The sequence below is a fragment of the Phyllostomus discolor genome, chromosome 9, assembly GCF_004126475.2.
Source record: "Phyllostomus discolor isolate MPI-MPIP mPhyDis1 chromosome 9, mPhyDis1.pri.v3, whole genome shotgun sequence".
Classification (NCBI taxonomy): Eukaryota; Metazoa; Chordata; class Mammalia; order Chiroptera; family Phyllostomidae; genus Phyllostomus; species Phyllostomus discolor.
This window is the reverse complement of record NC_040911.2, coordinates 81,340,843-81,353,792: the sequence shown is the minus strand read 5'-3', so window position 1 is coordinate 81,353,792 and position 12,950 is coordinate 81,340,843. Positions and strand designations below refer to the sequence as shown.

At 42.1% G+C, this 12,950-nt stretch overlaps 1 protein-coding gene across 2 annotated transcripts in view; it reads right to left on the bottom strand.

The window, feature by feature from the left end:
- The window catches only part of C9H20orf194 (chromosome 9 C20orf194 homolog), a 125,905-nt gene extending 116,817 nt beyond the window's left edge, over positions 1 to 9,088 (bottom strand). For both annotated transcript variants that reach the window (XM_028524790.2, XM_036009614.1), the window contains exon 1: positions 8,846 to 9,088. In XM_028524790.2, the coding sequence (XP_028380591.1) occupies positions 8,846 to 8,928 (83 nt within the window). In that variant the 5' untranslated portion in view covers positions 8,929 to 9,088. The remainder of the gene's footprint in view (positions 1 to 8,845) is intronic.
- Between the last annotated feature and the right edge of the window lie 3,862 nt (positions 9,089 to 12,950).

The window sequence follows — 12,950 nt, the reverse complement described above, 5'->3', positions numbered from 1 at the left end:
TTAATCCTCTCACTTCTTCACCCATTCCCCCATACCCCCTCCCATCTGGGAACCATCAAAAACACTCTCTGTATCCATGATTCTGTCTCTGTTCTTCTTGTTTGCTTAGTTTGTTTTTTATCTTAATTGTTGATAGATATGTATTTGTTGCCATTTTATTTTCATAGTTTTGATTTCTTTTTCCTAAATAAGTCCTTTCAACATTTCACATAATAATGGTTTGGTGATGAACTGCTTACTACTGTACTGTATTCTTTTGTTGTTGTTGCTTTTTAAATAAAGACTTTATTTATTTTTAGAGAGAGTGGAAGGGAGGGAGAGAGAGAGGGAGTGAAACACCAGTGTGAGAGAGAAGCATCCGATAGGTTGCCTCTTGCATACACACCCCAACTGGGACCTGGAAGGGGCCTGCAACCCAGGAATGTGTACTGACCATATATTGAACCTGAGACCTTCACCTTGTAGGATGACACCCAACCAACTAAGCCACAATGGTCAGGGCTTCTTTTGTTTTTACTTATCAGCTAGTAGGACTGAACATTTGGAATTGTATTACTTTGCAATAGCAAACAATGCTTCAGTGGGCAACCTTATACAATCATCTCTGGCACAAGTACAAACAGTTTCTAGAAGCTAAAGACTTAAAAGTAGCACTGGCAGGTTAAGAGGTACCTGTGTTTTAAATTTTGATAGATCTTGCCAAACTGTTTTCTCAAATCATTCATCTAAAATTTCTCAGAGCACTTATTCCCCACAACTTTCTAAACCGTGTTATCACTCTTCAACTAATGGTAATCTAGTGGTTAGATTTTTCACTGTTATAAATTATATTCTCCCTAATCACTAGGGAGGTTGTCAAATGTTTATTAATCATCTATACTTTTCCATGAATGCATATTCATGTTCTTTGCTCATTTTCTGCTTGGTCATTTATTTGGTTTTGTCCCTGAGTAATTTGCATGTTCCATCACATTTTAAAAGTTGTTTTGGCTATACATTGCAAATATTTGCTTCAAACTTCTAGACTACGTTATGGTATCTTTTTCAGGCAGAAGTTTAAAAGTTTTATATAGTTAAGGCTGTTTTAATTTTACACTTAAGCTTAGGGGTTTTATGTCTTCCTTTTGTGTCTTTCTCACTTAGTATTATAAAAGTATAATAATAAAATACCAATGCCCTGAATGTGTGGCTCAGTTTGTTTGGGCATTGTTCAGCAAAGCGAAAGGTCACCAGTTGAACTCCCGGTCAGGACACGTGCCTGGGTTGTAGGTTCAGTCCCCAGTCAGGGCATGTATGAGAGGCAACCAACCAATCAATGTTTCTCTCTCACATTGATGTTTCTCTCCCTCTCTTTCTCTCTCCCTTCCCCTTTCTCGAAAAATAGATAAAATCTTTTAAAAAACTGCCAATATTTCATTAATTACGTGTGTATGTATTTTAACCATTTAGCTCTTTGCTCCTCTGGAATTTGCTTTTTACTTTTGTGAAGCAAAAATCTAACTATATTTCCCCCCCAAAATATGACTGTCCAAAGACTGTATATTGGTCCATTTAATATTTTGATATGGAATGCCCCCCTCTTTTTTAAAAAAATATTTTATTTATTTACTTTTAGAGAGAGGAAGGGAAGGAGAAAGAGAGGGAGAGAAATATCAATGTGCGAGATATACATCAATCATTTGCCTCTCACAGGCCCCCTACTAGGGACCAGGCCCACAACCCAGGCATGTGCCCTGACTGGAAATCAAACCAGTGACCTTTTGATTTGCAGACTGGCACTCAATCCACAGAGCCACACCACCCAGGGCCTGAATGCACCTTTTAGCATATGTTAAATAGCTGGATCTTTTCTATCTTTATTCGATCCATTTATCTATTCTCACAGAAACAGTACACTTAAAAATAATCAGAGCTTTGAAGTATGTTATCTCTTGAACTTCATAGTATTTGGATTATTTTTAATATCTGCTAGGGTAAGTCCTTCTTATCATTGTTTCAAAGATCCCATGGCTTTCATTGAATATATATATATATATTTTAATTTTATTTCAATCATTGTTCAAGTACAGTTTTCTCCCATTTACTCCCATTCCAGCCCACCCACCCAACCCTCCCTCTTCCCCCCCATTACCCCCCACCCCTAGTTTTTGTCCATGTGTCCTCCAAATTTGTTCCTGTAAACCCTACCCATTCCCCCCTGAAATTCCCTCTTCTCTCCCCTCCTGTCACCCTCAGCCTGTCCCCTATGAATATATTTTTTTAAGGATGAAGTGTAAAATCATCTTGTTAAGATCCATAAAAATTCCCATTGAGATTTTGTTTTGTGATCATATTGAGTGTGGACAATACTAAGCACCCCACTCAGTAACATGACGTTATCTCTCCATTCCTCTCTGTTTTATACCCTTCTGCCATGTTTTAAATTTTTATTTTTATTTATTTTTCAATTTTTAAAAAAGATTTTATTTATTTTTAGAGAGGGTACGGGAGGGGAAAAAGAGAGGGAGAGAAACATCAATGTGTGGTTGCCTCTCCCGCACCCCCTACTGGGGACCTGGGCTGCAACCCAGTCATGTGCCCTGGACTCGGAATTAGACCTCGACCCTTTGGCCGGCAGGCCAGTGCTCAATCCACTGAGCCACAGCAGCCAGGGCTTACATTTTTATTTAGAGAGGTCTTCCACTTTCCTTATTAGGTTGATTAGTTGGTATTTTATAGTTTTTGTTCCTAGTTTGATTGTCATCTTGAGTCCATTACACTTTTCAAACAACTTGCTAAACTCACTAGTTCTAGAGCTGACCAATGAGTCATGCAGAAGCCATTAGGTGGGCGGTTCCTAAGTAGCTGTCGGAAAGAAAGGAACTGACTCACCTGGGAGCTGTCCTTTATCTTTCCTTCTCTTGCCTGTCCTGTCGACAAGATAGCACAGCTGGAGGGCCTACAGCCATTTTGTGACCGTGAAGCTCTAGAGAAACGGAATTCGGAAGCTCCAGATAGCACATCCATACACAGAAGAGGCCTGGTTCCCTGATGACTTTATACCAGAACTAGCCTGCCCTCCTCCTCTAGACATATTTGCAAGAGAGAATATACCCCAAAGTGAAGTCAGTGTTTCTAAGTGTTTTTTACCAGCTGCCAAATGTAGTTCCTAACTGATAGGCCACCTCATCTAAAATGGTTAAAACTTGTACCCAACTGCAATTCACGCTTACACATATTTCACAAATTGGGGTACACAAGACACTCTACAAACTAAATTCAAGAGCTTCAGAAGGTGCTACTCACCATAAATGGAAGATGTTATCTGGAAGTCTGTTCACTATATTCTATTGTAGCATCTTATTTTCCATTTTCTTCCTCTTCTCCAGCTTTCTTAGCATTTCCCCACACAATCTGCTCTTTGTAAAGTCCGTTTCAAAGTCTTCATTCAGAAAGCATCCACAATTACTTGCCCTCACAAGTGAAAAGGCAGATACTTAGACCCCTGGTCCAGAAACAAGGCCATAAAAGCTTAGCTCAGCAATCATTTGTTCCTTCTCTAGGCACCACACCAAGCCTCCCTGGCCAGCACCCGAGCAAGTACACTGGAGGTGAAACTTCACATTTTTCAGACATACAACATCATAGTCTTGCTTTGCATCTTGAGTTTTCTTAAGGCAAGGACCACCTGTACTGCATCGACAAAAACCCGAGAGAAACGTGGGCATTGGTCACAGGTCAATACACCTCCCCTAACCTCCCCGAAGAGAGAGTCTGCCTCTGTGAGGCTTTACTTACGTCATCTCTGCAGAATGTCACTATCATGAAGCATCTTCTCACCATTTAGCTCACAACTGTGACTCTATATTCTCTGAACACCCATGAAGTTTAACATAGCCCATAGCTTCACATGTAATTATTCCCTATCCCTTCAATAAGTAATATTTAATGAGTGCTGACTATATGCCAGACATTGACCTAAGCACAAGAGCAAGCACTGTGGGAAATGGCAATAGAAAATGGTCCCATCCCTTTGGTAATTTCCAGGGGTAGCAAAGAAGGTCCTTCCTTATGAGTCCCTTAACAAGTAAGAAATCCGACTTGTACATGGAATAGAGGAGCTCCCGCCCAGGAAACACTAATCAGATTGTTTTACTGGAGCACATCCTCCAATGGCTTCTCAATAAAGCTTGTATGGAAGGTCAAACTTTGAGAGCCTACATATGTGAAATGTCTTTATCCTTCCCTCAAGCCTGCATGAGAGTTCGGCTGAATCCATAATTCTGGGTGGGAATCCATTTCCCTTCAGAAGGCACTGCTTGATCCATTATCTTATAGTTTCCCAACAATCCTATAGTTCTTGACCCTATCTATGTGATTTGTAGATATTCTGTTGTCTTTGCAGTACTCAAAATTTTCATGATGATGAGCCTTGGCATGGCTATTTTTAAGTTAATTGTGCTGGATTCTTGGGGAGTACATTTAATTTGGAAACTCATGTCCTTTGGTTTTGAGAAATTTTATTTTGCATGATTTCTTCATGCCATCAATAACCACCCACCATCCCTCCTTGGTACAGACATCGGACATCTACAAATCTCCGCGTCATTTGGTCCTCAACATCCCTACAGATTTTGGATTCTGGATCATTGTGTCTTTTGCTATGACCATTCCCACCTTAATTCATGATAATCTCAATATGCACAGATATTCTTTCCACTCTCCTTATATCTCAGTTCCTTTACTCCTGTCTTCTAAAGAGGCCCTCTACCCTACCCCTCAGCTACTCCCTCCCATAGTGTCCACAACCAAGGAGCTCAACACAGCTGAAGGAAAAGCATACAACCATGCCAAGTTTCATCTTAAATTTATGACAACAAACACCAAATGGGTACTTTTGGTGCTGCCTGGCAATCCTAAAATATTTCCTTATCAGCTCATTTCCCCCACTCTCCTATATGAATACTGCATCTTCTTTCTCCTCAAACTTCCAGCACCTCCCTCACTCTTCCTTTTTAGCTGACAGACTTCCCTCTTCTTTAGCTGAAAGCATAGACGTAATCAAAAGAGAACTTCCACTTATTTCCACCACAAAACCACAACTTCACCAGCATCTGTGTCCCTGTAATGAATTGTCCGTGCACTAATCCAGCCTGAGGTCAACATATCTATTTATGTCTTAGACCCCATTCTCTCTCACCTATTCAAGGAATTCACCCCTGCAACTGTCCCTTCTCTCTCTTTAATCATCAGTTTGCCTCTCTGTATCCCATCAACTTACAAGCATCCTATAATTACCACCCACCTAAAAAAGAAGAACTCTAATGCCCATGCCCTTCCAGCCATAGCCCTATTACTCTGCTTTCCCTCTTAACAATCCTTGAAAAAAAAAAAATCACTATGAGTATCCATACTGCGCATCATCAATTCCCCTCCTGTTGTCTCTTGAATCCACTGCACCAAAAGTGTTCTTATCAAAGTCACCAGTGACCTCTACATGACCAAATCTGTCTATTCTCAGTCCTCATCAGTTCATCAACAGTACTTATCATTTGGCTTTCCATAGCTGTCCTTGAATCTTCTGCTATGCCACAGTCTGGAAACCGTCTTCCCTCCGAAGCTGGATGGCATCACTACACTTGTGTTTTCTACAGGGGACACCCAGGGCTTCAATGTTGGTCCTCTTCTCTATCTACATTTACTCTCTGCATCTCTACGTAGCCTCACAGCTTTAAATAAAAAATTGGGAGTCATCAGCATACAAGTGGTATGTCCAGTCCCAATCTTTCTCCTGAAGTCCGGACTTATATCCAACTCCTATCCAATATCTCCACTTGGGTATCCACTAGGCAACTCAAAATGAACAAGGCCAAAACTGAACTCTCTTTTCTCCACAATCCTGCTCTTCTTCTAGTATTCCCAAGTCAGTAAATGGCAACTCCATTCTTCTAAGAGCTGAGCCCCAAATCGACTGTGCCCTCTTATATTATTGTTCCCTCAGCCCTATTTCTTCCTCAGTACTTATCTATCACCACTCCGTATTACAATTTTATTGTTTTAATCTCTTTCCACTTATTAAGGGGCTCTTTGAGGGAGGGGCCTGCCTTATTTGTTTGAATCCACAACACCTAGCACAGTGAATGTTGGATTGTTTGTATAAACAGGCAGTGAAATTAAACAAACACTGAGTAGGAACAGATCCCTCTGCAGAAAAAGATTTTGAAGTAGGAAAGCATATTTTGGCTATTTCCACTCATTCCTTAGTATAAGTCAAGATAGTGACTTGATAGTAACTCCAAGATCTCAGTGGCTTGAAACAACAAAGGTGTACTCCTTGCTTACTCTACATATTAGTCATAAGTCACCCGGAAGCTTGTTCTGGGTCCCAGAAGGATGGACTAGCCATCATCTGAAGCATCAACAGTCACCAAAACAGAGGGAGAGAGTGGTAAGTTACATACCAGAAGGCATATACATCATTCCTGCACACACTACACTGACCTACAGCAACTCACAGGGCCATACCTAAACCCAACTTCAAGGGGACAAGCAAGCACAGTTGTACCACATGCCCAGGAGACAGAAACCAAAAATATTTGATGGAGAACACTAATGAGTACCATATCCTTAAAAAGAAGCCTCTAGTTCTAAGCAACAAGATTTTAACCCTTGATCTCTATTCCTCATCTGTGAAAATAAACACCACTGCTAAACCACACACTTGCAAAGCACTATCTCTGGGTCTTTAGGAATGTAACTTCACCAGTTAGGCCTGCCTCTTTCATCACTCCGGAATCAGAGTGCAGCAAAGAAGCCAGGTATAGGTAACAGGAAAATGCTGAGCCCAAACTTGCTAAAAACGTTCAATGTCAAAGTCAGGGAAAGGCTTGAATGGGTAAGAACAGCATGTTCAGTTGTGTAGAGGTGGGGAAAGGAGGGGAGCCTGAACCAAATTTCTTTCACCATAGGTACAAAACAGACAGGTCTTGGCGTTCCTTGCATTAATTACCCCTTGAAGACTAATAATTTTCTGAAGACTAACAAGCTTCATTCAAACCACTTGGTGGACAATTCTGAGTTTGATTAATAAGACTAACCAACATTTATCTTTTTAACATTAAAACACTACTTCGAAAAAAGCTTCATGCTGCCATTTTTTAGAAACAGGGAAAGCAGCAGTTATTTTAGAGATGGATTTTACTGGAACACTTTTTTTTCCCGTAAAAGTCTCAAAGACTCAAGATTCCTAAGTTCAAAATGACCTGGGATGAACCCCAAGTCTACACTGAGCCTAGATTTAACAGATGGCTGCTCCAAGTTCTAAAGTATTCTGCGCAGTTTCATTCTACGTAACGTTTAAATACTCTCATACAGTGAAACTTGCTGCCAGAAATGTTAGGATGTTAGGATGCATTGGAGAGGGTTATCATAAGCAGCTAAACACTTGGGAACTGTTAAGTCCACCAGGAATTCCATTGAAGGACAGAGGAGAAGTTCAAACAATGTAACCTGCCAAATTAAAAGCAAATAAGGACTCCCAAATGTAACCATGGGAATCTAGCCTTACCTCCCCCATCTTTATTCACTCAACAAACATGCTTTAGTTGCTGGAGTTGGGGAAGGAATGCCAGGAAGAGAACAGGATTTTAAGATTTAGTTCTTGCTCTGCTTGAATTTGGTTTAGTTAAAATAACAACAACAGCAAAAAACCCAGATCGGTGAGCAAACAGTTAAAAACACAATGCCTTAATCTTCAAAACAAGGATATAGGAAAAGCAGTTCTAACATCTAAGTTCACAACTCCTTTCAAGGTAACAATACCACATTTGCTTTCCTAAGTGGCTAAAATAGAGAAAAAACAAACCAAAAAAAAATCCTGTTCTGGGTTAATGGCAGTTTAGCAGTACCAAAGCCCACTTCCTTCTCCCTCCCTCCCTCCCTCCCTCTCAATGGTCTCTGCCAAACCCCTCCATCATTCCAACCTCCACATTCTGCAGGCGGTCCCAGACCAGCTCCATCACAAACAATGCTCAGACTACCAAGGTCAGCCCCAAAGGCACAAGGAGCAGAAATCGAAAAACGAATCTTCCTTTATGGAAAGGGGGTGGGGACCCTTCCCAATATCACCCTCCGAGTACTGAGGCACCCGGGAGTTCTGTCTTCTAGGCTTAGCGGCATGGGGTCCGCTGCTTTTGGGGTCCCTAGGCCTCTTTTTCCTATCCATCCAGTTAATTTTCCCCACTTGCGCCCCTAATGACCTCCAACTCCCCTCAATCTGAGCTCCCCATTGTGGAGGGAGGGAGCTTCGTGATGTAGGCTGGAGCAGCGGGAGGTGAGAAAATGCGCAATAGGGAAGATGCTGTCAGTGTTTTGTGTGCATATAGGAATCAGGAGCGGGGTACTCTTTAGCGAAGCCTCTGTTAAAGGGAAAGGCTCTAGAGGAGACCTACGACAGGGGACATTAGAGGTAAGGTGTTTCTAGGGAAACACATTTAGGGGTTCTGTACAGAGGAGCTATTATGGGGAGTGTCTCTCTAGCGGTTTCTAGGGGCAGTAATCTATGGGCAGGCAAGTGACCTATCCATAGAGAAGGCACTATGGAGATTCTCTACAGGGAAATCCTTGCTGGGGGAAACGTTCTATGGGGTGGTGATTTCGCAGTAGGGGTCCTTCACAAGGGAGCCGTTGTGGGAGCCTCTACACAGCGTGCCGTTCCTGGGGAAACGTTCTTCAGGGAGCCGTTTAAGGAAAAACCATCCGCCTGGAAGCCATGCCCCGCCACGCCCTGTACCAGGAGGCGTCACCAGACCCCAACAACCCGCAATCCCGGGCCCGGCCACCCCTCTGCAGCCTCGGTCCCACGTACCTGACAGAGGGCGACCCTCGGCCAGAGCCGCTGGGGGACCACGCGCGGGGCAACCCCAGCCGGTGCGGAGGATACACGTCCATGGCGGCGGACGGCGGGTGACGCAGGAGAACGGTGCCGCTGTGAGGGGTCGCACAGGCCCGCAGGGCGGCTCCTGGGCCTCCGTGGCCAGGCGGGGTGACTGGGCGTGCCGGGTGGGCGGGGGGCGCAGCGTGCTGGGGTACGTCGGAGATGGGGGCGGAGTCCGATGTAGGCTAGGAGCTGGGGTGGGGGCGTGGCGACTAGCTAGGACAGGGGTCCTCGCACTGACACTGGGCCACGGCCTCCTTAAGCTGGGAGGTGTTTCGGCTGGACACGGGGATCGCCGGTATCCAGGGAGAAGGAGGGCTACCAAGCCGTCACTCTGCCCTGTCCTCAGGCCCCAGACCTTGGGGTGGGAATCTCTGTGGCGCCCCCATCCACGCACAAGAATGCGCCCGGGGGTGGGGCCTCGCTCCGCCCCGCCCCGCCCCGTTGAGTCGGCTTCAACCTCCAGCAAAGCCTTCCTCTGCGACAGCCAACAGCCGGTAACTGCGACAGCGGTAACAGCGACAGTACCTTAGTGCCTTGCTTGCTTCCCGCAGTCTCCCAGGCGGTGCCTCACTACTGTTTTCAAACCCGCCGCTAATCAATTGCACGCCCTCCCTTCAAACTCAGAAAGCCAACCTCCGGTTAGCAATACGTGCCCAGTTGTGTTCCAGACAGAGGTGTTAGAGGTTCATAAGATCCTCCCAGAAGATCTCGGCTCATTTCTGTTCAGATCTTGACTTGACCTGTTTTCGACTGAGAGGCCGTAATCCCACCGATTCTCAGTCTTTTCATGTGTAAAACGAGGGAAATACGTCATTGACTGGGTCGCCAGGAGTCCTGCACATACAGGGTGCATGTAATGATTTTGTCCTGCGCCATGTATTGACTTTGTCAGGATGCCTTAAATGTCCTGTATTAATCTTTTTGCAATCAATTACAAAATATTAAAGATATTTTTGCACCAAGGTAATTGGCGCTTAAATCACTTAAACTGGAATACTAGCTGAAAATCCTACCTCCACAAGTAAAAGACCTGGGCAATCCTATGGTGTCTCCGGCAGGCTTAACTGAAGGAAGACCAAAAGAAGGGACTAGAAATCCAAAGTATTTATTTTTCATATCCAAGGAAGGAAAAGACTTTTAGCTTAAGTTTAAAGTCGTGAAGAAGATAGAGATAACTTCGCATCAGTCCACAGACTGAAAATCAGCCAATCAGCGACAGCCTCACTCCAGTGGCTACTTATGAAAATCAGCCAGTCAACAACAGCTTCACTCAGGTAACCAAGCTTCTGAAAGTTAGTAAATCAATTACAGTCCTAAGCTTCTGAAAGTTAACCAATCATTGACAGCTCCAAGCTTCTAGACAACAGCCAATCGGCAAGTGCCTCACTCCAGGGACCAGGCTTCTGAAAGTTAGCTGGTCCTTAGTTGCCTTACAATAGTGACCACACTAATAGAGCCGCAAGTCCATCAATCGCTGGAGACTCTTGTTTCTGAAACTGTCAATCCTTGAACGCTAGGCTTCCCAAAACCTGTAAGAGGAGTCCTGGCTTTGTTTAGGGAGACTGTGCCTTACAAGTACAGCTTTCCTTTGCTGACTGATGAGAAATTCATCTTTACTTTGTATCAGATACTGAGTTCAACTTTCCCGCTCCCTGCCCGCGCAAGTTGGAAGTTTGCTACCCTTTCAAGATTCAATTCTTGCTGTTATTTATGAGTTTGGATTTGTGACAAATGCAATGAGATTTATCAAAGACAGTCTTTTCAATTCTTGTTATGGTTGCTATTATCTTTTTTTTTTAACACTTCTATGGGTACGTTCATGAAATGGTGTAATCATTACCAAAACCAATTTTAGAATGCTTTCATCACCCCAAAAAGAAACCCTGTGCCTTTTAACAGTCATTCCCCCATTCCTCTCCAACCATCCAGTCTTAGGCGACCACTCATTTTTCTTTCTACATATGGATTTGCCTATTCTGAACATTTCATCTAAACAGAAGCAGACTATTTGTGGTCATTTGTGACTGACATTTCATTTAGCATAATTTTTACAAATGTCATACATGTAGTAGCACATACCAGAATTTCATTTTTTTCTGATTGAATAATATTCCATTGCATGGATATATCACATCTTTCTTATCCATTTGTCGGTTGATGAACATTTGGGTTGTTTCCACTTTTTTACTATGTTTTTTAGCTAATGTTGCTATGAGCATTCTCACGCAAGTTTTTGTGTGGACATATGTTTTCAATTGTCTTGGGTATATAACCTAGAAGTAGAATGACTGGGTCACATGGTAACTCTGTGTTTAAACTTTTAAGGAACTTCCAACCTGTTTCCCAAAGTGGCAGCACCATTTACATCCCCACCAGCAGCATATTCAAGTGTCAATTTCTCCACATTCTTGCCAATGCTGATTATCCATCTTTTTTATTACAGGCACTCTAATGGGTGTGAGTAGCATCTCCTTGTGTTTTTTTGTTTGTTTATATGTTTTATTTAGATTTTATTTTTATTGAGATAACATTGGTTTATAACACGTAAGTTTCAGGTGTAAATTAGAATTTGGCATCTGCATATATAACATCATGTTCTTACTACCATCATTGTGGTTTTGGTTTGCATTTCCCTGGTAGTTAATGATGTTGAGCATATTTTCATATGCTTATTAGCCATTTGTATAGCCTTTTGGGTATAATGTCTGTTCGGATCTATTGCCCATTTTTATTGTGTTGTCTTTTTATTAAGTTGTAATAGTTTTTTATATATTCTAGTTACAAGTCTCTCATCAGATATATGATTTGCAAAAATTTTCTTGATTCTGTGGGTTGCTTTTTTTAAAAAGATTTTATTTATTTATTTTTAGAGAGGGGGTGGAGGGAGAGAGAAAGGGAGAGAAACATCCATCTGTAGCATCTGTTACTTGCCTGGAGCAGGACTGAAACTGCGACCCCTGCCGGGTGACCTTTGACCTGGCTGGGTGACACCCAACCAAATAAGGCACGCCAGTCAGAATTCTGAGTGGCCTTTTCACATTCCTGATCTGTGTCCTTTGAAGCACATTTGTTATTTTGATCATAACCCATTTATCCATTTTTTCTATAGTTGTTTGTGCTTTCAGTGTCTTATTTAAGAAACCATTGCCTAAATGAAGGTCGTGAGGATTTTCCTCTACATTTTCTCCTAAAAGTTGAATATTTTTAGCTGTTACTTTTAGGTATTTGATCAATTTTCGGTCAAATTTTATATTTGATGTAAAGGTAAGAGTTCAACTTCACTCTTTCGCATGTGGCTATCCAGTTGTCTCAGCACCATTTCTTTAACAGAGTATTCTTTTCCCATTGAATCAATTGTCTTGGCACCCTTATTGAAGATTGTGACCTCTTTTTTATTTGAATCCCAAAATGCAAAAATGCAAGTGTGAGTTTTATGGTGAATTTCCTGTACACTGGACATTCATCCAAGGAGAAACAAGCCCTCCTGAAGATTTTTGTGCAGTATGCAAGTGTTTGTTCAATATTGAAAATGGCAGATTAAGCCAGCATATAGTAAGAGCTAAGAATAAGAGATATGTGGTTTCCTGAACTTGTATCAAAGTAAACAATAAAACAAAATTTTCATTTAGGGAATTTAGATGAAGAAGATAGAATAATCACAGCAGAAGCTGTAATGGCCGTCCACACTGTATATTGTTATCAGTCTTTCAGCTCAGATGATTCTTTGAATGTACTGCCACCAGGAGTATTTTCTAATTCCAAAATTGCAAGCAAAATTCCAAATTCCAGGACAAAATTACTGCAGTAATTAAAAACATAATAACTCCATTTACTGTTGCAGTGATTATCAAATCTCTAAATGGCTCATCTTTGTTTGGCATCATCATGGATGCAAGTAATTACAATGCAAAAAAAATATTTCCTTTGCTTGTAAATTACTCTTTTTGTAAAAAGGCTCACTTGTAAGACTTTTGAATAAAATCCCTTCCAGATGAGATAGGCTTCAGAAACGAACAATTTTTTACAGAGATTT